This window comes from Cryptotermes secundus, unplaced genomic scaffold, assembly GCF_002891405.2.
Source record: "Cryptotermes secundus unplaced genomic scaffold, Csec_1.0 scaffold986, whole genome shotgun sequence".
Lineage (NCBI taxonomy): Eukaryota > Metazoa > Arthropoda > Insecta > Blattodea > Kalotermitidae > Cryptotermes > Cryptotermes secundus.
The window spans coordinates 331362-355581 of NW_019735574.1; the positions used below are offsets into that span (position 1 = coordinate 331362).

Genomic DNA, 24220 nt, shown 5'->3' on the forward strand with positions numbered 1-24220 from the left:
CCAGGAATATTCTTGGGGGTAACGGCCGGCCGGCACGTAGGGCTGAAAACCTTGCCGACATCTATGACCCGATTGTCTAGAAAATGTGGGAACCTCGACGTCTCGCTACCCTATGTGTCTTAACGGCCTGTTACAGGGATAGCTTTACTTTACTTTTTTATTTTAAGGACAACTTCAACTTCAGCGATTTCACCTCTACCTTACAACATTACCTTGAGTCTGAAAAATCATACGTACATGAACCCGTTAAACTGTGACGAGGTGACGCAGAAATCGGGAGTGTGTCGTACCCCCGTACAGATCCATTTTCCCAGTCAAGTTTGAGGTGTTCTTGAATAACTTCCCAAGCCGTACAGATAGCGTGCGTGTAGTTTTCACTTTGTTTGTATTGTAATTATGTACAGGGAGACTTGTCATTAATCACAGCCTCTTTATCATAATTACTATAATAAATCGCGAAACGACCTAGTCAGAACAATCTAGCACAAGGGTAAGCAGACGTCGAACGGTAAAAAATTGAATCCGGCCCGTGACGCCCTTGCCATATTATTAACTGCAGGACATAATATTCTTGTATTTTACTTTAACATGTTGGCTGCCTTGTGACAGCATAATTTATTTGCTGCAAGATGCACCGCTGGGCGCACACACTAGAAAATGTGTATAAATTACGCGTCGGATTGTCACCTGCGGCCATATCATAAACCCGGATTAAATTTGAGATCCACATTGCAAATAGCGCCTGAAGAGCGGTCTTAAATTGTATGACTACAGGCACCGTGATTGAGGTGAGTTCATTTTATTTAGTCATAGTAGCGTAGTTGGTTGAGGCACTATGATACAAGTCGGAAGGTCGCGGGTTCAAGTCCCGATGAGGTCATTGAATTTTTTTTTTCAATTGGCCTAATCCTTCCATCCACACTATGGCCCTGGGGTAGACTCAGCCACTAACAGAAATGAGTACCAGGAATTAATTAAATAATTTTCCTAGGGAGTAAAGCGCGGCCGGCGCGTAAGGCTGATAACCTTACCGCCATCTTTGAGCCGATTGTCTAGATATTGTGGGACCTTCAACGTCTCACAACCCTGTGGACCTTCACAGCCTGGTACAGGGTTCGCTTCACTTTTACTTTTTTACATATGATATTCGTGTAAGTAAGTAAGTAAGTAAGTAAGTCAATCTGTGCATTAACCCCCCCCCCTCTAAATCTTAACTTCCCACCATTCTTGACTTTGCTACATGAAGATATATGACTTCTGTAATTGAAACAGCTTTGTTGAATGACCTCATAATGAGTCATTACATCACGACTATGTTAAATACACTCCAGTGGCAGTGCGGTCATCTCACAGCTTGCCGCAAATCTTTGAACTCTTCAGGCACAAAGGCTGACGCTCTCCTCCCGCCTGGCGAGGCCGCAACGGTACGGACTACTAGCGTAGTGATGGGAACGGTGCAGTTCAGTGCTCAGTGAAGGAAAATTGGATGAAAAAGGTGCCAGGCTTTTGAACATTCTCCTCGAAATTCACATATCTTCTTTCCAGAAGAGAACCTCAACATGTGAAAGTAGACTTTCTTCCGAGGAACTCAGGAATGCGGGTACGAAGTTACTGGCTGATTGGATTTCCTACCGGTCTCACTAGAAAACGCTTACAGATATTTTGAGTTATACCGTACCTTTGCGAATTTGTTTATGCGGTTCCAATCCTCATTTTCAAATGAACTTTTTGGATTCATGATTTGTTTATTCCGTCTTGCAGTGCATACACTTATCTATCTTCTTCTCTCACTTTCACTACATGTTTCGGCATAAGAATGCCATCTTCAGGTGCTACTCAATTCACGTCAAACTAGTACATTGTATGCCTTGTCTNCTTTTTGGAACCGTGCCATAGCTCAGGTCGGCTTCCCATCACGGCGGCCTTGGTTCTAACTCGGGTCAGGTCATCTGGGATTTGTGGTGGAGAAAGTGGCACTGGGGGAGATTTTCTCCGAGTACTTCGGTTTCCCCTGTCAATTCTCATTCTACCGACCGCTCCACACTCATATATCATCCGGGGCTGGTACCATAGGCCAATTAGCGGCCGACGTACCAAGTGGACTCATTCTCACCCCACCCTAAGAAGTTAAAGTACTCAGAACTTCAGTTACTTAATTTGAATGCCATTTTTCATTAAACTTGTAGCTGCTGTTATTTTTATATTGATAATGAAGAGACTTCTGCTTACGTAATATATTTGGGTCGACATCGCTTTGCCAGAGTAGGCTTTGTTTCTGTCTTCATGCGCTTTGTCGTTATTAAACTGATCGCCGCCCTGACTGTGCAGTGGTTAGCATGCGAATTTATTCGGATGATTCGGAGATCAGTGCCGACTGGCATTGCTAATCTCAAAATCCTTAAAAATCGTACGTCATAATGGAAATTAATACGGAAGTACAGTCAGCTTCAGAAACTGTGTATATCTGTATATACAGGTATTACTACAGGCAGTGGACAATGTGCAGGTAATTTTATTTTGTAATGAAAACGAGTGGTCGGAGTTCCTGGCTACAGATCCAGAGGTCCCAGGTTCAATTCCCGGCATTACCAAATTTTCTGAGAAGTAGTGGTATGGAACGGTGTCCACTCAGCCTCGTCAGGATAATTGAGGAGCTGTTTCAAGGAAATAGCGGCTCCGGTCTAGAAAACCGAAATTAACGGCCGTGGGGATCCGTTGCGCTGACCACGTAACACACTCTGTCCACACAGGTTGGCACTAACTTCGCCGACAAGCGGCGGTCGTTCATTCGGTGTAGTTCGCTTGCGGACTGAAACCACGGAGTTTTTTTGTTTTGTTTTATGACTGAATCAATGTTTCTAAGAGAATCATTATAACGAATGAAACCATTGCGCTAACCGGCTTAATTCTTTAAAGGTATACTCAAAGAAAGAAATATCGTGTTATGATATATTTACCTTTAGACACAGATGCTCCAGTCCATTCCTCCGTATGGACGCTCCCAAGATCTAGAAAACGTATATAATACGTTTATTCGCCGTCAGCGTCTCAAATAACTCTAAGCGATTTCCGCTACCGGAAGGTCCCTTCTTGTTTGTAACCATATAACTAAATAACGTGTCTAATTCTGAAGCCTCTGTCTCTCCTGTTGATGCGGACGTAAGTTTCCTGCCTCACGCCCGCCCGACGTCAACTATTTCTGGCTCGTGGGAGTATTTCTGTTCTCTGTTCGACGCGCAGTAGTGTCCCGTGCGACTTGGAGGGTGTGTGTGCGCGGTTCGGCCCTCTTCAGCCGTGTCGTTTACTTTACAAGTAAGTAAAATGTTCCGGCGAGTGGCTGAGTGTGTTAGGCATCAAGGTAAGGCAAACGGCCACAGCATCCATTGGGCGTATACAGCTGACAGTGTCTTGAGAATTAATATCTCACACACTTCACTCTTTAAAGTACAGTTTCAGCGAACATGTATCACCCGCTTTACGTTAAAAAGCTCTGCATTGTCCACAAGATTTATGTATATATACAGCGATTCATTTCCATCAGAGTAGGATTAACCGATCTTCCCTGGTAATGGAGACGTAACATGTTCTTTGTGAGGACTTTGAATTTCATAATTAGTACTCCGCTTGGTTTGGAGCCCCAGTGAATATTTTTACACGGCTTCATAACGAAACAGTGCTTTCTTTTTCGTTATGACACTGTGTAGTCTGGTATGTAGTCAGCCTTTCGGAGGAACATGCTACCTCTGTCTTCACGTTAACTTGAAAGACTGTGACAGTATCTCTCACCTAACATTAGCACCAACTTAGCACGGCGTTATAACACAGGTGACGATAGGATGAATGTTTACCGTCGTGAAAACTTCAAATTTGACGATTTTGTGCTTGAACTTGGTTTGTATCTGTAAAAGTGATGCGTTTTCTGCGCTGTTTTAATACGAAGTTAATGCATTTCTGGAGTTGAGGCTAATAAACTGCGTAGGCATACGTACCGCTATGTAATGGAATATATGGAAGAATGATTCAATATACTCTGCATAAAGACGTGATATTTCTTTACAATGCGGTGACCAGATGCCTGTACCTCATTTCCGGTGGGATAAGTAACGTCATTATACAAATAATGTTTCATGTTGATAATAAGTAATGACTAACTCCATGTAGCTGAGCCCTTGTTGAGAAGCCGCCAGTTGCGAAACTACTTAAGAATTTCCAAACATATAGAGAACCAGATGGCTCATTACCGTGTTCATAAAGAGCCCTCCACTGGTTTCTATCCTGAGCCAGATCAATCCAGTCCATACCACACCATCCTGTTTCTCTAAGGTAGGTTGTTTATCGAAATTGCTGGGCATAACAGTGAACAAAGGAACTATCCCAGCGGACTGGAAAAAGGCTATAATGGTCCGTATTTACAAAGGGGGAGATGGATTAGTGATTGGGAACTACAGACCGGTCAGTTTAACATCAGTGGTTTGCAAACAAACGGAGCATGTAATAGCAGGGTATCTAAGGCAAATTTGGGAAAAGAGTGATTGGCTATAGGAGGGCCAACATGGCTTTAGGCCAGGGTCCTCGTGCGAAAGTCAGTCAGTCACGGTCTGTCAGGATATGGCTGATGCCCTGGGCGAGGGGGTTAGGACAGACGCGACCATAATAGCTTCTTCAAAGGCCTTCGAGTTGGTCCCACATGAAGGGATACTCACACAAATAGCGGAAGCCGGAGTGGACTTCAGGGCAGTTGTGTGGATACAGGAATTTCTTTCAGGACGCTCACAGGGAGTCAGAGTGCGTCGGGAGTGCCTCAAGGGAGCGTTTTAGGACCGCTACTATTCCTGGCTTATGTTAACGATATTTGGAGGGACACTGACTCGAGTATATGGTTATTCGCAGATGACTGCATAATATACAGGAAAATATTGGATAGTAGTGACACTGGCAAGTTGCAGATGGATCTACATAAATTAGGGGAATGGGCGGTAGAAACGAAATGAAGATAAGTCCAAGATAAGAGTAAAGCGGTAAGTTTCACGAGAGCTAGGGTGAAAGAGCGACTGACGTATTATTTTGGGGATCAATTCTGGAGGTAAGTAGCTTTAAGTACCTAGGAATATCATACGGAGCGATCTAAGATGGGCAGATCATGTAAACTATACACTACGAAAACCATGGTAGGTAGGCTCTTCATTTAATAAACTGAAACAGGGCAGTAATAACACGAAACGTCTAGCTTATACGTTATTAGTGAGACCGATACTTGAATATGGTTCGGTATGTTGGGACCCATACAGAGAATGGCAGGTTAGCGCTTTAAATCGGGTGCAAAGAAGAGCAGCTAAAGTTGCAGATCCTGCAGACGAATCTGGTTGGGAAACTCTGACACAGCGGAGACTGATAGTCCGTCTGCGCGCCCTCTACAAGACATACACCAGGAGACCGGCTTGGAAAGCGATAGGGGATAGCCTGCTTGAACCATGCTACCTGAGTAGGGATGATCATAGTTGGAAAGTTAGGGGTAGGAAACAAAGAACAGATGTTGGCAAATATTCCTTCGTAAATTGGACCATATAGGATTGCAACAGTTTGCCTGCAGGCATACTAGCGTCTTTCCCCTGTAAACCAAACACTTTTAGAAAGGGTTAGGATAGCTATTACAAGTATAGAGGCCTTAGGCGGAGTTGAATGAAACAAGTGGAGTAATGTGAAATGTCCTTGTTCGAGTGCAGTGAAACGAACAGAAGCACGTGCCCTTTTATAACTTTGTTTGGATTTGCACTGTGGGTACCTTGCTTATTGTATGTACTTTGTTTTGTATTGTTCCTTTTATGTTATAGACTTTCCTTGTCTGTATCAGTTTAAGATCTACTGCCACCGGGTGAATATCCACTTGCTGCAAAATAATAATAATAATAATAATAAACCGTCCAAGTCTGAGGCGCTTTGTGACATTTCGTAGCAATTTTTTTACGGTGAGGAGTTGTTAGCCCCACGTCCAACCCCCAAGAAGGGGGACCGCCGCTTGTCGGCTCTCCGCAGCTAGCCTCCATATCTGGACGCTGTCTCCTCCATCCGCAACCTGAGGACGCGCCGTGCCGTGGTGTCGAGGCACCCACTTAACCATGGCTTACGTTGGTCAAAGTAAACGCAAATAAGAATGGAGTATTGTAGCCTACATAGGCATATGCCGGGGGATGATATTCGTTGGCGAATGTAAGGAGGCTGAGCTGAATTGTGATCCTGCTACAAATGGGACTTGCTTAGGAACAGCAACTGTTCTGCTCACATGCGCTTGTTGTTTGATAATATCAGCCAAAATTCCCTTTATGTCTCGGGAAGCTTGAAGCGGACTATGCATATTTTGAGTAATGTACTTCTATAAACTACCATGAAAATACAGGAACAAATGAAATTTTGCGAGTGTTCGCAACGAGAAGTTATGAAAATGATCGCCCGTTTACTTAGCCATGTATATCTGATCTCTGAACCGCATGTAACGTTACGAGAACCCACAGAACGAATTTTCATGATATTCTGGAGTTCCACGAAAATGTTTCGACGTATTCCGATTGTGGCTAAGATCGAGCAAAGATAACATAACACTTTACATGAGGACCCACGTGTGTCCTTGGGTACATCTCTAGCATAAATCACTTAGTATTTATCGGAACGGGAAATATTTCCAACACGTATAGTGAAAAAGGTTAAACTGATGTATACCCATGACACTAAAAAGTATGGGTTTCGGGAAGATTAATGTTGTGTTGTCGTAAAACTTCAGGGTGAGTGGACAGATTTTGATTAAGTGAAGAAGCGAATGTGTTACAATTGTTATGCAATGCTTGCATTTACTAATTTGTTTCGGCCTTGAAAAGGTTACATTTTTATGTTTCCCTCGTATCTTGAAAAGATATTATAAATCATGCCAGTTTAGAAATTACCGTGTTATATGTAATAATGGTAACATAAGAATCATTAGTTGAAGAGTCATTGATTGGTTTTTGATGACTTTATTTAATGAGTTCTGTGCTAGTGTCTGATTGGCATGATTCCATTAACTGAATGGTTATTGTATAAACGATGCAGGCTACCACGGTTTATCTCTCTGTGTATGTTTGTTTCGGCACTCTTGGTTGCTTTATAATTGACCTGTAAACACATAAATAAATAATTGAAAATTGGAATTGTATTAAAAGAAGTTACTAACGGCCGCGCCATAACTCAAGCGATTAGTCGCTGGCTTCCCACCGCGGCGGCCCGGGTTCAGTCCTCGGTCTCGTCAAGTGGGATTTTGGTAGACAAAGTGGCGCTGGGGCGGGTTTTCTCCGAGTACTTCGGTTTCCCTTGCCAATCTTCATTCCACCAAATTCTCCATCATCATAATCACCCGGGACAGGCTACAATAGGCCAGTCAGTGGCCGCCGCGCCTAGTGGACCCAACTGGACCCCACCCCCCACTAAGCGAATTAAAAAAAGTTACTGAACTTAGCAAAATGTGAGCGGCACAAAGATGAGTTGAGTCTTCCTTCTCAATTTGAAACTAGGGCAAGTCCCACTCCACATGCCTCCATTTTGTTTTATATACATCCCGATGTCTGTGACGTCTGGCGCCGAGATTGCTGGTGCGAGCATGTAAGTGTTTTTACGAGGCAAGATGGTAAGGCTACTTCTTAAAGAAAACATCTTAAAGCATAAAGCATAGATAGTGGGGGATTTCTTTTACTAGTGTATCAGTGTTTTTTTTTTCTGGAAAAGGGAAGTCAAAGCGACAAAAATGTCAGGATCCTGGAGTCTCAGGTTCGATGCATGAACTGTCGAAATTAGAGTGATTCGCAGATTTTGTTCATCAGCTCTTTTAATAATTTCTTATTCAACCTCGTGGTCGAGTGTGTCTGCCTCATGCCCGGGAGGTCTAGGATCACTTTTCGGCTCGGACACCAGCTATCTGATCGACCTTTATATGGTTTTCTTCAGTACCTTCAGGTATGCTGGAGTGGTACCACAAATTAGGCTAAAACTGCTTCATTACACACCCGTTCAAATCTATTATTTTTTATTGCTAGTGGGGTGGGACTAAGTCCCTTGTACTGCGGCCACTTCTGGCCTATTGTACCAGCCCCAGATGATAGGTGAGGGTGATTGTGGAGCAATTGGTGGAATGAAGATTGGCAGGGGAAACCGAAGTACTTGGAGAAAACCTGCCCCAGCGCCACTTTGTCCACCACAAATCCCACTTGACCAGACCCGGGAGCGAACCCGGGCCAGTGCGGTTGGAAGCCAGCGACTAACCGCTTGAGCTATGGCGCGGCCAATCCATTATTTACTAAACATCGTAACAATCGTCGTTATATAATCAGAAGTTGAATGCATCGTTAAATAAAGAAGCGCTTTACAATATAAATTGGTCTGATATGGCATATACGGGGTCCACTCGGCCTCATGAGGATAATTGAGGAGCTGCTTGAATGGAATAGTAGCAGCTTTGGTCTATAAAACCGAAATTAACGGCCGTAGGGATCCGTTGCGCTGACCACGAGACACCCTCTGTCCGCTAGAGTTGGCACTAACTTCGCCGACAAGCAGCTGTCGTTCGGTCGATATAGTGCGCTTGCGGACTAAAGCCACGGAGTTTGTTGATATGGCATACTCGCACCGGTGATGACATTACATTCCAGAAGATGGAATTCTTCATAGTCGCTGCCGTGAGAATATCAAATCCGACGTACTTTTTTTTTTACAACAATTCGAAGAGCAAAATAAACTGCCCCGACGGGGAAATACAAATTAGAACGTGTCATAGTCCGAAAATCAGGATCAGTTAAACCTCTCATTATTATGGCGTATACAGTACACGGATCAGTAAATATGAAGAGATAGGGGTCAAGGTTCGGTTTAAGGTATGACTGAATTCATTTCATAAACCAGAGTCCTCCTTGAGAATCTACCTGTTACTCAGCCAGTTAAAAAATTTATAGAACGGAAATTTGATTATGGTGTTCACAAGAGATACCCAGTGGTCTGTATCCCGAATCAGGTGAATCCATTCCAAACCCTCCCATCCTGTCGCTTTCATTTCCACAATATCATCATCCCATCTACATCCAGGTCGTACAATTTATCTCTTCCCTTCAAATTTCCCATCCGAAATGTATACATGCTTTATCAACTGTTTCTAATGTGCTGTATTCCTCGTATATTAAACAGGATTTAGTCTATATAAATTCAGTAAAAAAAGGAAAAGTTGTAACTGTGCTTAAAAATTAACCACTAGACAGTGAAGACGTATGGGGGAGTGGATGTACAGGTCCACGTTTTCTTGACCTCGGCATTAGTTGGAGGTGAGTGGTCAGCTTCCGCCCCGGCCGCTCTAATTTCACGAACAGAGCCGTCGGTACCCGTTGGATACGAGGTTGGGTCTGGACGACTTGAAGAAGAACATTTTTGACCCTACCGGGCCTGGAACTGCGACTCTTCGACCGTCCAGCTCCAACATAAGTTCAGCTGTTCCTTCAGTTAGTATACCTACCGGATTTAATGTGTTTTTTACGCACACAAAACAAAACAGTGTTTAAAGAATAAAGTAAAATCAGCTCATGCCAGTCCTTTTAATGGTATTTCCTCCATATTGTGGTGACTCGATCGTCATATTCTGCTTTCACTTGAAGATAAAACAGGCGAAGCCGTACGAACCATTTCGGCAGTATACAGAATGCCAAAGCACTGGGTTAAAATAATACATTTAGATACTAAGTTTCATATTAGCCCTGACAGGCGTTCCTGCTTTCCCTGTCTCTTCAAAAAAGGCTGGAGTTTAAATTAAATGTAAAACGACTGCTTCGCCCTTCTTCCAAGTTCGTTGTTCAGAGTCTTTCCATTTGACGCTGTATATGGCCTCTTCTAACATGCAGGGTTTGCCGCGTAATGAAGGTACCAGGATTTCCCAGGAGGAGAGAAATGTTTTGATTTTCATGCAGAACGCAGCATTCCGGACATGAATCTGATACGTACATGTTTCTGCACCCCAATTGTGCGTGGCCTTGTCCTTGTGCGCTGCTTGCTTTTGTGGCGTTCCGCTCTTGGCAAAGCAACACACCCACTTGGACACTGAACACAGTCTTCATTATGCTCAGAGGTCAGATCAAACTTCCAGTAATTGGTTCTAACGAAGGAGTGGAAATCCTTGAATAAACAATTAGAAATAACGATTTGAAGAGGTTTACTGTTTTTTTTCCCTTTGCACTACAGCCCCAGTGGGCCTAGGCCTACCTCCATGAACTTCTCCGTTCACTTCGGTTTTTCTAGATCTTACACATTCGGTTCTTTGGAAATAGCAGACTCTGAACTGGATGTACCACTTTCGAAGACGTGGTAGGTATAGATGGAAGGTCAGTTAAAATGTGTCATAAATACCGTATTTGCGCATGTATAGGCCGCACATTTTTTGCCAAAAATTCAAGAAGAAGACTGGGGTGCGGCTTATATTCGAAATATTCAAAATCACACTTCATTTTAAAAAAAAATATTCATAATTAGTAATACAGGTGTTCTACTCCTGAAATAATATTCCAAGAAAATTATTTTTTTGTAATTTCTGTCTGAAAATTGTGCTGCGGCCTATACATGCGTAAATGCGGTAAATACATTATGGGAGTGTGGACTGAATCCTCCTGTATGAGATTTGACGTTCTTGCGGCTGTCTTCTGGGATGTGGCGATTCGTAGTTAAGGTAGACAGATATCTTAACGTTTTCCTGAAAATGGAGCCAGTGCTTTCTCTGATGGTGCTTATATACTAAAGTACACAACGTTAAACCACATAATATCATAATCTGGGTTTTTCTGGATGAAAATAAGGTCCACTTGCGGGCCTGTTATAAGGTCAGTAATGACCTCCCTGGCTCCATAAAAGGCAGAGAACTTTATTTGTTGATATTCCGTTGCAACATGTGTTTGTCGCCGATCACAGTGACCGCGCGGACTGAGGCAGGAACTGTCTTCGTTCGCTTGAACGCTGGAATCTTGGGTCCGAATCCCACTAAAGGCATGGATGTCTGGTCTGTAATGTGTGCGTTTATTGTCTTTGTGTTGTTTCGTGTGTAGGTAGAGGTCCTGCGACGGTCCTGCCGTCTATGTATAGGATCAGGAAACTGAAGAAACGGCTGTAGAGCCATAATAATAATAACAGTGTTAGGTGTTTGTATCTTTATAATTCCCCCCCCCCCTCCGCGGTACGAAAGCCAGAGTGAGAGATCGTTTTGCATTTGGGCCTGAGAATCACATCTTTAACCTGCCAGAAGACTTCCGCTCTTTTAAATTTCTCTGCAAAATGACCAGTTTAACCTGTGTCCTACTGTCTCGGGGCAGTAGATACTGAATCTGCCTTATACCCAGTTGTCTAGCAGATCCGTTTAGAGCTCGTGCTTTGCCGTCTGATTTCTTTAGGTTACGATGTGCTGAGACGTGACACAGTGTACTTGGGTAGCACGGTACCTACTTTTCGGAGGGACCTCCTGCTGCCGTAGGAGGCAGAAGATTTTTCGGAGATGACTGTACCTGTCGACAGAACTACAGAGTATCACATCTCGGACGAAGTCTCCTTCTTTGAATCTGATTTTGATAATAATTCTGAGATAATGCACCAGGAGAGTTTCTTGAGAAAGTTCCACGATCGACACAATCCTATCTGATTTGACCTTTCATGACATGTTTCAACTGATATCATCTCCAGTTGATAAAAAAATGGCATAACCATCTTTCATTCGAGGCCTCGGCACAGACTTCAACTGTCTGGACCGATGGTCACAACGTCGGAGCCACGGACAGCCTCGTGAAGCTTTTATCGATAGCCGCCAGGAAAATGTGCGAATAACAAAGATGCCGGATTAATTTTAATAATAAATAAGTAACAAGTCAATAAAAATTAGCTTCAGTTTGAGTTATATAGTATGTCGATAGAACATGACTGATGAATCATATTTTAAGTAATTATTTTTTTTATGTTGGGGAGCCTCGACCGTTCTTACTACCTTCAAGGGAGCCTAAGAGAGAGTTGCGAAACCAGTGGTGTAGACTGTACCATATGCTGTCACTTCGCCCACAGGAAACCAGGATTCCAACTTTTTACTTTCTGTAGCGTAGGAAGAATTGTTGAGACGAAAGTTTTATGTCCTGAAGAAAGACACTTTTAAAATAACTTGGCTTCAGTACAATAAGGGAATTTAATAGTAACATCACCTGCTCCGCTGGACGAATTTCGTGGCTGTCTTCCCTCTAAATGAAGACGTTCATCTATGATCCTGTTTCAGAACGGTCACGTGACTTCTTGGTTCTGATGTATATGGCTTTAGGTACAAAGCACGCCCACTGAATGTTTAATGATGCCATGTAATGCAGCTCTTTTAGAACGCTTTCAACGAGTAGAGGATGTGACAGATCAGTGCTTGTGAGGAAAACGATATTCTTATACAGCTTTTCTCCTCAGTGTCAGAACTAAATGGGAGCAGTTAATCTCTTGTCATGCTTGTTCCTATGTAGGAATAGGGTCAGCCGGTTTGAGCTATTACTCCTGTTTCGAAAAATTTAACAACTTTGTCTCCTGTAGGTACGATATAATGAAGTATCCACTAATCGACATCTGTCCTGTCCGGGTCAAAGAAATATGGCTTGTAGCACGCATGGGAAGAAAAGAGGTGCACCGGTCTACAAAGTCGGAAGTGTCCACTTGATGGACCTGGGATATGATGGGAAGATACTAAATAGATACTAAAAACTAGAATGAGGGCGGTGAGTGGATTCATTTGGCTTAGGATAGGAACAAGTTATGAGCTCAGTGATGGCGGCAGTGCACTTCCAGGTTTCATAAAGGATATACTACTTGACTAGTAAGAGACTGTTAACCTCTGACGAAGGACTTTGTTCCATGGTGTGAATTTAGTTAGCTCTCTAACGCTTCTGTTGTATATTTATCTGTATGATCTAATGCCCAGGTGTCTTTGGAAAAATTCACGATTAACCATTTGTTTGTATAATTATAACGTAGGCTGTAGCCTACTCAGCACTATTCTCTCAAAGGATAAGTTATTCCATCGGTGTGTGTAGATGTTTGTCTTTGGTTCCCAAATTTGTCCGACTATTTATTGTGAGATTACTTAGGTAAAAATATACACGCAGTGTTCTGTTGTCACTTGTAACTACGGCTTTGTCACCATTTTGTTCTATGTAAAGGGACATGAAGCCACAGAATACTGGCTCTTGGGGAAAATAGACATTGTTCGAAAGTTCAAAGATGTAAAAATACAAATGTGCAGTAAATTCCAAGAATCATCCAGATTCCCCTGTTCTGACATTCGGAAGTTATGTTTGATAAATTTCCAGTGCGTTAACCACAAAATGACCAGGATACTTGAAGACTGTCGCTTTGACCGAGTCAATACCGATGAAGTTTAACAAGCTGCCGAAGTAGGCACTCGAAGACGAACGATAATGTTTGATAACAGACCTTGGAGACTCCAAAGAGGGCGCTCTGCATTAATGAATGTAAGTCTTTGATTGCGACAACAGACAGATGAGAGGATCGTGTAAAACATGGGTCATGCTCCCTTTTAAACGGATCGCTGTGCATGTTTCAATGCTTTATGGCCCCACCGTTGCAGCAAATATGGTCACGGGTTCGTGAATCTAAGCGTATCGGATTCATGTGTTGTTCACCTACCTCAGATTTAGAAATAACCAGATGCCAGCCGTAGTGACGGTTACGTTTGTGATTTTTATTGCCATCACCGAAATTACGGGCTTAAAATAGGCCATGACAGCATTCTCACGTCAACACTGTTATCTCATCAGACCAGCATCAATCATTGTCTTCAGTAGCGTTACGGTAAGAGAGAAGAAAAATGGGCAAGAAAATTGAAGAGGTGTATGAAATTAGGAGAAAGAGAAAGAAAGAAGAAGGAAAAAAACGACGAAGCAAAACGGGTGTGAGGAAGACAAACAAGGAGTACATATAAAACAACAATATGTGGAAAGAGAATATAAAAGGAAAGACGCAAAGAAAATTAAATAAATGAATAAAAGATAAAATAAAAAAGGGTAGAAAAAAGTAGAAAGGGAATAAATGAACAAGCAGAAATTAAGTAAGAAAATGGAAACAAACAGAAACAACCAACCTCAAGAGAAACATGGAAATGACTGAAATGAAGAACTGATTAAGTAAATAAATAATTCGTTAAGAACAAGGAAGAAAATAAGAAATGGAAAATCATAAAAGGAAGGAACAATAAATATTAATAAGAATAAATACTTCCGCTTCTGTCTTGACGCTACAACTCGTGTAGACACATACGTAGATATTGGGTTTTCGGACTTTATCCATCGTCCTGGTTTTTAAGATAACTAAGAAAAACACGATGTTTCGGAAACTGGATCAGTTTCCGTCCCCAGTGATTGAGGCTAGCTCTTTCTAATGTACCCAACAGAATAGGTATTTTCCCTCACCTGAGGACGGAAACAGATCCAGTTTCCGAAACGTCGTGTTTTTCTTAGTCATCTTAAAAACCAGGACGATGGATAAAGTCCGAAAACCCAATATCTCTATGTGTTATACACCGTCGTCAGAATCCTATAGTAACAACGTGTAGCGTCTTGGTCTTCTCAGCCATTCCTTGCCACTTGGCCCTGTCCTGGACTGTTATCTTCCGATCACATTTCCCATCACATTTTTCGGTCTGCCCACTGGTCTTGTACTTAATGGCCTCCACGAGTACAGGAAGATTAACTACTACAAGCACAAATTCTCGTTTTATTTTGTGGTAACGACATTCTTCGGTAAGATTGAGTCAGATTTGCAAAGACCTCGTAGGTTTTCATGTGCCGTTGGAAGATGTAAATATGACCCCTCCTTTCCAGCATCATTCATTCGAAGCTGATGTTTATCATGCGACAAACCCACACGAATCCAAGACAACATGAAAGATGGACGCTTTGAAGGAACATTTACAACGAATGCGCTTCTAAAGGAAAGTATCAGTCTACTTGACGCAAGAGTTTCACACAATGGATGCCTTGCTACACGGTTTCAATTAAAATTCCGAGCCTATTATCCCCTAATTTGCATGGTGTACGCATGGGAGAAAGAAATGCGCGCAACATTATAGCCTTAGGAGTGGACTGGAAAATAATAGTTAAGTGCATCTCCAGGGAATACGGCTTGAGGATGCGGGGTGGAATGGGGTGCAGCATCCGAGTATGTGCCAGCGGCAGATTCTTGTTAAAGAACCTTAAGAATTTCTTGACTAGCTGAGCAACTGGTGGCTTATTAAGGACTCAGCTTCATGAAATTAGATACCCCTGATTTTATGATTAAGCCTTGCAGTTGTCCTTGTGGTCAGGGGTTCTGACCTCTGTACCGACAGGACATGAGTTTGATTCCTACGTAATATTTTTATAGTTATTGCAGCTGAAAGTCTTTTAACATTTTGCGTTTTCCGCCATGTTGGTAATATGGCCAACGTTCCGAAAACGTTTTGTTTTTTGTGTATGCTTAGAAGAAGTACCAGTAAGTAAGTAAGTAAGTAAGTAAGTGAAAGTAAAGCTATCCCTGTAACAGACCGTGGAGGCCCATAGGGTTGTGTGATGTTGAGGTTCACACATTTTCTAGACAATCGGTTCTTAGATGGCGGTAAGTTTGTCAGCCCTACGCCCCGGCCGCCCTTTACCCCCAAGAATATTCCTAGTACTCGTTTCTTTTAGAGGCTGAGTCGACCCCATGGTCATAGTGCGGCTGGAAGGATTAGGTCAATTGAAAAAATCCAATGACCTTATCGGGACTTGAACCCGCGACCTTCCGGCTTGTAGCATAGTGCCTCAACCAACTACGCTACCGCGTGCCCCATAGAAGAAGTACCAATATAGGCAATATACGAATCATAGAGGTAAGGTTTACAAATACTGGTATTAACTAAAATATCTAATTTGTATACAAATGTAAATAGTTGTTCATTATGCCGTACTTTGGTCCTGATGAACTCTCAAATTTATTACGGGATTTTCTCATCCTCTGCAGTAGGTGAAGTAGCTAGTTGAACTACCGTGGTACAGTTTCTGGGTGTGATTCAAATCCTAATTGTTAATCATTTCATTAATTACATAAATACATTTTAATTTCTTAATTTAAGCGTTACGGCCTTGTGACGGGCTGATCTCCCATCCAAGGGGTCCTACCGATTGTGTATAGGATTATGAAACTGAAAAAGCGGCCAAGGCCCAAGAAAGGGCTGTAGAGTCATTGAAAAAAAAGATGAATTTAAGTGTTATTACTTTAAAACTGTATACTATGATATTGACATTAAAAGAAACCACATTCCGATCTAAGGACTGGTATTTCTGCTTATAAATAACTAAATAATATATGGAAGTAAACTTTGTTTCATAAATTTGAAAGCCATTTTTTGGTTTTACTGGTATAGGAGTGTAACAGAATTTCGAAGCTCGAAGAAAAGTGAAAGTCTGTATTTGTGTACTCTGTGTGTGGTACATTAGTGCATTTTGGAATATGGCTTTGGTGCAACGTAACTTTAATTTATTCCTTTATTAATCTCTATGTTGCGTAGTCTATTCCTGAATGAGATGAATTACTATGTCCTTCGTATATTTTAGCTTTACTAACTAATGTTCAAAGCCAAGTGGGCCATAAATCCGCGGGTGAGAAGTGTTTTGATGGTGTACAAGTGAAACCCTTTTAAGAGCAGTGCCGCAGAAGTTGCTTCTAGTGGAATTGTTCAGTATTAATTACTTTTTACAAGCCGATAAGCCGCCGTCAGACAGTTTGACAAACTGTATATTCTTTGACCCATTCCGAATTGACCTACAGGTCACTTCAGTAGCCTTATTTGTTTTTCTGTGCCAGTAATTTGCCACGTCTGTGGCTCCGCGTCCCACCCCCTCACCGCTCTTCTTTACCCATCCCCTCCTCTTGATTTCATATATCATCATGACAAGTAGCAATAAACTGTAATTCCTTCTGCTGTTAATGTGGAGTTATATTTCAGTCCAGTATCGAATTTTTTATTTAATAAAAGGATGTATTGAATCTTGGGTTATATAACGGCCCTGTTTTCTAACTAGAGATTATATCTTTGAGCTCGGTAAGGAATCAAAAATCGCTTACAGAGATCCTAAGTTGACTAAGGACCTTTATACTCGTACCAATGAGATGTTATTTCTGCTAAATCCTAGGAACCGTGCTTTCGTTGTATTATGACTGACGTAATCTCTAATTCAGGAGGAAATTAAGAGGAGATTGAACTCGGGTAATGCTTGCTACCATTCAGTCCAGAACCTTTTGTCTTCTCGTCTGCTGTCCAAAAACATAAAGATCACAGTATAGAAAACTGTAATTTTGCCTGTGGTTCTGTATGGGTGTGAAACTTTTCTCTGACATTAAGGGAGGAACGTAGACTGAGGGTGTTTGAGAACAGGGTGTTGAGAATATTTGGATCTAAGAGAGATGAAGTAACAGGAGGTTAGAGAAAACTGCATAATGAGGAGCTTCATAACTTGTACTCTTCTCCAAGTATAATTAGAATGATCAAGCCAAGAAGGATGAGGTGGGCAGGGCGTGTAGTACGAATGAGGGCGACGAATGCGTATAGGATATTGGTGGTAAAGCCAAAAGGAAAGAGACCACAGGGAAGACCAATGCGTAGGCGATTGGACAATATTACGAATGGATCTTAGAGAGATAGGATGGTATGTTATGGATTGGATAGATCTGGCTTAGGATAGGGACCAGTAGCGGGCTCTTGTGAACGCGGACAAGAAATTCTTGAGTAACTGCACAATTGGCGGCTCCTGAAGAAGAGCTCAGCTCCTAGAATAAGTGATGTTTAATACCATTTGAAACAGAAAAATACGGAAACGTGCATGCTGTATATTGTTTGTATGAATCAAACGTTGTAAAACTTAAGAGTACCAGAAATATATACATATATAAGGTAAAGTTGCCCCTCTGATTAATCAATTAAACACTACACTATGAAGGCGTATGGGGGAGTGAATGTATAGGTCCACTTTTTTGACCTCGGCATTAGGTGAGTGGTACGCTTTACCCCCAAGGAAAAAGCTACTGTTAGCCATTGAATAGGAGTCTGGGTAGGCCCCAGAACCTGTCTGGACGACATGGAGAAGAGAACATTCTTTACCCTGCCGGGAATCGAACTCCGACTCCTCGGTCGTCCAGCCCGACTGCATTATCCCGGCTGCAGTATACTCGTATATAGTTGCAAGTGAGGTGGTAATTCCGTCATGAATGTTGATTATTTCGTGACCTGTTTTGTATGATTTTGGTGTTCATCTTAAGGAAGTCACAAGAAATGTCAGGATAGATGAGATGTGACGCCGTGTAGCCTGGTAGATGTCTACCGACATTTCGGAAGAACGTGCTGCCTCCATCTTTAGGACTGGATGTGACTCCGTATAACCGACATTCGGAGAAACATTCTGCTTGCATCTTCAGGATAGAATATGGAGACAGGAAGTTCTCTGGAACGTCGGTGAGTATCTAGCAGACTACACGGAGCCACATCCCAGAAGTCAGTGTTTTAGTCACCCCTGTGAGAACCCGCAGTTCTCACAATCGAACCGTGTACCACCAAACACAAAGTTAAAGTCTTCGCATTGTAAGGGGGCCAGTTCGGATGCAACAGTGAACACAGGCGCACCATGTAAATGCATGGAACGCGTGTCGCGTTTAGGACTGCTGGTATGTGTCGAGTTATGGTGTTTGGGCAGGTGATCTGGTGATACTAGCGGGCCTTGAGAACTGCTGGCAGTCGGTAAGACACGGTTAAACACTGAGAGGAGAAAAGAGGTGGTCGCGCGCAAGTTGCCTTGTAAGGAGATTGAAAGAGAGGACCCAGCCTCCCTGTGAGACCGGGCGCTCTCCCCACTCTCCTATAGTGACGTCACGTACCGCGGCCTACACGCTGGTCATACAAGACGTTAGTGGGCTTTTAAAATTATTCCATTTTAGTGCAGCAACTGTTAACTGGTCATGTTTAATAATTTCCTTTGAAAGCAAGTAAGTAGTGAGACGTCCTTATTAGAAACATATTTGTGTGGGCTGTAACTGATTGGTGACCTTGCATCTGTGTCGGTATGTTACACCGATGTCTTTCAGCTTTGTAAGTTAATATAGGATTAAAGAATGATCAACCTTCGACTTAATTCCATCCATTTAATTTACATTTTTAATTTAATTAATTTAATTTACATTTATCAGAGATGCAGTATGCTAAGAACAATACCGAGATGTAGTTTGGGCTAGGTCATGTTGTATCGTAATGCTTCAGGACCGCACGTTGCCCAGCGGTGAAGATGTAACTGAATACAATGGCCTTGGTCTTTATTCTAGAATTTGCTGTTGTGAAGATGTTGCGTTTACGTCTGTGTTTGGGGAGAATAATGGATGTAGCAATAAAAATAAAAAGCTGGAAAGAATTGGATATCTGCTTAATTGTTAAACATTAGATATAAATTCTGATAAGAATAGAATTAAACATATCATGGTTTTTAAATAAATGAACACTTTATGGCCCATGAATATTTGTATCCCAACTGAGAATTGCTACATTTTCTTTCGTAATTCAAAAGCATTTTCACCGTACGTGAAAAATAGTTGTCATGTGGTTCGAATTTTCTCAGTACTTAACGAAGTTGTGTACTATTTCGTTTCGCCTGTAAATTTATAAACTGCGTTTTTAATAGTTCTTCTGAGCACTGCGATTATGTAACAAACATCTCTTCTGTATCTTTATTGACGAAATTTGAAAGTATTATGCGGCTCAAATCGTGTAACGGATTTCCGTTCAACTGTTGATATATGAAACATTAAATGTTCAAAACATTCTGAAAGAGGGATTGGAGGTACGGCACCAAATAGAGCCGAGTTTTCATCTTTACGTCGCGACCTCTTTACCACTGGTGAAAGAATATATTGTGTTCAGTGGACCGGGCCCTGAACGGTTAAGTCTGCATGCGGTGATAAAGAAGAATATCTCTCCCTGCCAAGGACCCCGGTCGTTCAACCCGTAACCAGCCACTGTACTGATTTCTCGAAAACAGAAGCATCCTGGACCCGAGGTATTTAACAGTACCGTAATGAAGCTTTGTGTTTGTTTTAGGTGGGGAGGAGGAAGCAGAGGTGAGCCACACTTACGGGCCCCTGGACGGTTCTCTGTATGCAACCATCTCGAAGAAGCAGCAACAAGAACTACAGCATCACCAGGAGCAGCGCCAGCAGCTTCAGGTTTCTCGCGAGGAGACGCCGGTTAGGGGCGCTCAGCAGGAGCTGGCTGTAGGCGGCGCTGCAGTGATAGGTAGCCCGCATACTGTCTCCATGGACTCAGGCATCTCGTCCGCCGGGAACGGTCTGCTGCTCCACAAACATAACCTACATCACAGCAACAGTAATAACACTTCAAATGCGTCTTCAACATCACCACCCCCGCCTCTGAGTTCCCTCAACGGCCACGCCGGTTCCCTCCTGCAGCCATCACCGTCAGCATCAACAACAACAACACCTCTTTCACCACAAGATCACCACAGGGCGTTAGACGAGCTCCTTAACGATATGTTGTTAACAGTCGAGAATATCCCAGATCTGCCCCCATCAACCAGTTCCCCATATGGCAATCGCAGTTTCGCCACAACGAGGCATGTTGCGACTTTAGATGACCTTCAGCCACCTCAACCGTTCCAGCATCACAGCCCGCCCTCGGTTGCAACTTGTGACGTCAGCAGCCTGCCATCAACAGCCCGCTCGGCTAGTGGCAACATTCCACCAGCTAAACAGTTGAACAACGGCTACGGTTCTAACATCAGCGCTCCTGGCGGCGGCGGGGATCGTACAAATGTGGCAAATACGTCGACGGTTCTTGATGATCTGGTGGACGTAAATTACATCGACGATACAGAAACTGACGAAAGTATACCATACCACGCCAGACAGGATAGTCGGCCCTTCACGTATGGTGCTATACCCACATCTCCCCAGCAGCAGACTGCGTCCGGTGGCTCGACTATGCTGCAGATGCACCCGGGGCTGGCTAGCCCCAGTTTGGTGCGCAAGGCTAGTTTCAGAGGCGGCGCCGGGACTCCGAAGGGATCCCCAGTGTCCTCTACGACGACGCTGAGGCAGTCATCCCTCATATCATCGGCACAGCCGTCGCCACCAGAGGAGTTTGTTGACGGTGACTTGTCTGGGGTGTCGCCGACGAGGGACTACCGTTACAATAACGGGGCTACGTCGCCACGGTCTCCAGAGTTCCACGATGGGTGAGTACTGTCATTTGTTCTCTGCTGCGCGATGTTGCGTTGGTGGCAGGTCTAATAGGGGCAGCACGAGAAAGCCTGCGTCCCACCGGTTTCCTTTCGGACTATAGGCCTATCGTAACAGCCAAATTAATTGAGATGTAGTAATCCATAGTCGTTTAACAGTAATTCATGCTCAGTATAATTTACATTGCGGTAGAATGGGTAACGCCATTGATTCACATTTGAAGTGTCTCGGGTTCAGACCTCGGAGACCAGCTGTTGTGACACTATTTTCGTTGTTTTATCGGCCCTACCACGAACACATGCTTCTGCATCCTTACCAATTCATGATTCACTGAACATCTGTCATTTGATGAAATCATCTCGGGGTGGTCAGATAGTGATGACGGCGGCACAGATGTATCCCGAAACATCGGTAATTTTTTACCAACAGACACGGCTGTTGGCCTGAGAACATTTTATCGACTTAGCCGTCGGGAAAGCTTTAGATCTTGCCTTTTTTCATTTGACATTGCATAAACTGAGCTGTTGAAAGGACCATGAACTCATAAATAAATAAATAAATAAATAAACAAACAATTTAATAGTTTACTTGATAGATGTGTCCATTCAGTCCAGAACGTTTTGTATTCACTTCTGCTGTCTAAAAACATAAAATTACAATATACAAGACTATAATTTTTCCTGTGGTTCTGTATCGGTGTGAAACTTGGTCTGTGACATTAAGGGAGCAACATAGACTGAGGGTGTTTGAGAACAGGGCGTTGAGGAGAATATCTGGACCGAAGAGAGATGAAGTGACAGGAGGATGGAGAAAACTACATAATGAGGAGCTTCATTACTTGTATTCTTCTGCAAGTATAGTTAAAATGATCAAGTCAAGGAGGATGAGATGGGCAGGGCATGTAGAACGAATTGGGGATATTGGTAGGAAAGCCAGAAGGAAAGAGACCAAGGGGTAGGTGGGTGTAAAATATTAAATTGGATCTTAGAAAGATAGGATGGGATGGTATGGACTGGATTGATCTGGCTCAGGATAGGAACAGGTGGGAGGCTCTTGTGAACACGGTAATGAACCTTCGCCTTCCATAAAATACTTGGAAGTTCTTGAGGAGCTGCACAACTGGCGGCTTCTCAAGAAGGGCTCAGCTGCAATTTAGGAAGCTGTTGTACTTGAGATAAATTTCTCCTCGTGAAGGCTCAAAATAAGCACCAGGGCACCCCATGTTCGATTTTTGTTGTTAAAAGAGTACCGCAGGGAACGAACAATTTGGTCTAGGGACCCCGCAGTGGATTTGTATTCGGAATTGCTCGGTATTGATCTCGGCTAGGAATTTACGTGATTTCCCCCATTCCCTCCAGACAGATGCTAGGATAGTACCTCGATTAGGCCACGACCGCTTCCTTTCAGATCCTTTTTCAGTTCATCGTTCATCTGTCCTTTTCCCGAGTTCTTCGGTTTCACGATGGCAGTGTTGTATAGTCCTCTGTATTAATCCGGGACCACCCCCTTTGAGGCAGCAGTATCAAGGCCCTAAGAAGAAGGAAACGCATCTGATACGGTATAGATGAAGCTTCATTCTAATGAAACGGTGTTAGACGAGACATGATAGATAACGTAAAGTCTGAAGTTAGCCTTCTGCTTAATTATCACACCAAAAAGTCGTGTATGGGGTATTGGAGACATAGCTCCAGACAGGACTAGGACATGTTTGGTCACCTTCACGTCCCGACCGCATTTCCGCTCGGGGAACTGCCCCCGGTACCCGATGAATAGAAAGCTTTGTGGGCTGAAGAGCTGCTCTGGGCGCAGTGGCGAAGAGAAACACTGACCGGTGATTAAACTAAAAAATTTCGATTAACAACATATTTATATATTTTTTTATTTTCTTTGTTTCCTTTTGTTGTACCCATTTTTAAACGTTGATTTCCTGTCAGAATGAAACAGAGTTCACGGTTATGCCTTCTACAGTGATGGAATTAGTTGAGCTAAGTTAGCTTAACAAAAGCAGTGCTTAGATGCGGTCACAAGCTGTATTACAGCTTACAAAAATCGTCAGAGGTGATAACATTTCAAATAAGCATGTGGAGTTTGATGTTTTTGTAGCGGCTAATGTTCATATACCTGTCGCCTGTGTTAAGGCAGCTAATATTATAGGTAGTTACCAATGTTTGGCAAGAACTGACGGCCTAATGTTGGTAACAAACTGCCAGACAACGCTGTGATATGTCAGAAGACTATACTATGGGATGTAAGGTGTTCCCAGTTTCTATTCCACTCTTGAGAGTATCTTCTGAGCGTTCAGGATACTGCACTATGCTACAAGCCGGAAGGTCGCGGGTTCAAGTCCCGATGAGGTCATTGGATTTTTTTCAATTGACCTAATCCTTCCGGCCGCACTATGGCCCTGGGGTCGACTCAGCTTCTAACAGAAATGTGTACCAGGAATTAATTAAATAATTTTCCTGGGGAGTAAATCGCGGCCGGCGCGTAAGGCTGACAACCTTACCGCCATCTGTGAGCCGATTGTCTAGATAATGTGGGACCCTCAACGTCTCACAACCCTGTGGGCCTTCACGGCCTGTTACAGGGATAGCTTTACTTTTTTACTTTTACTTTACGCTCAGGAAACTGAGTGTAAAATATATGAACGATTTTTACATGTGTTCGAAATATTTTAGTTAAAATTCCCTTCAGAATGTGGCAAGGAAAATTAGTTCGCTCGTAAAGGCAGCATAGAAAATTTTCGTGTGCTAATCAGCAGACGTTTTGACACCCAAAACGGTTTATTGACTGCACCCTCAGAAGGCGAACCAATAACAGGACCGTCATATAATAAATCCCAAGGCGGAAACAGACCGTTTATTGGACCAACTTTAAAGTCAGGAGGGGATTT

The 24220-nt window shown here is 42.9% G+C and overlaps 1 protein-coding gene across 8 annotated transcripts in view; it reads left to right on the forward strand.

Annotated features, from left to right (window-relative positions):
* LOC111869652 (tensin-1) overlaps nucleotides 1–24220 on the forward strand; it is a 354704-nt gene that overhangs the window by 248653 nt on the left and 81831 nt on the right. For all 8 annotated transcript variants that reach the window (XM_023861317.1, XM_023861321.1, XM_023861323.1 and 5 more), the window contains one exon: nucleotides 20171–21323. In XM_023861317.1, coding sequence (XP_023717085.1) covers nucleotides 20171–21323 — 1153 coding nt within the window. The remainder of the gene's footprint in view (nucleotides 1–20170; nucleotides 21324–24220) is intronic.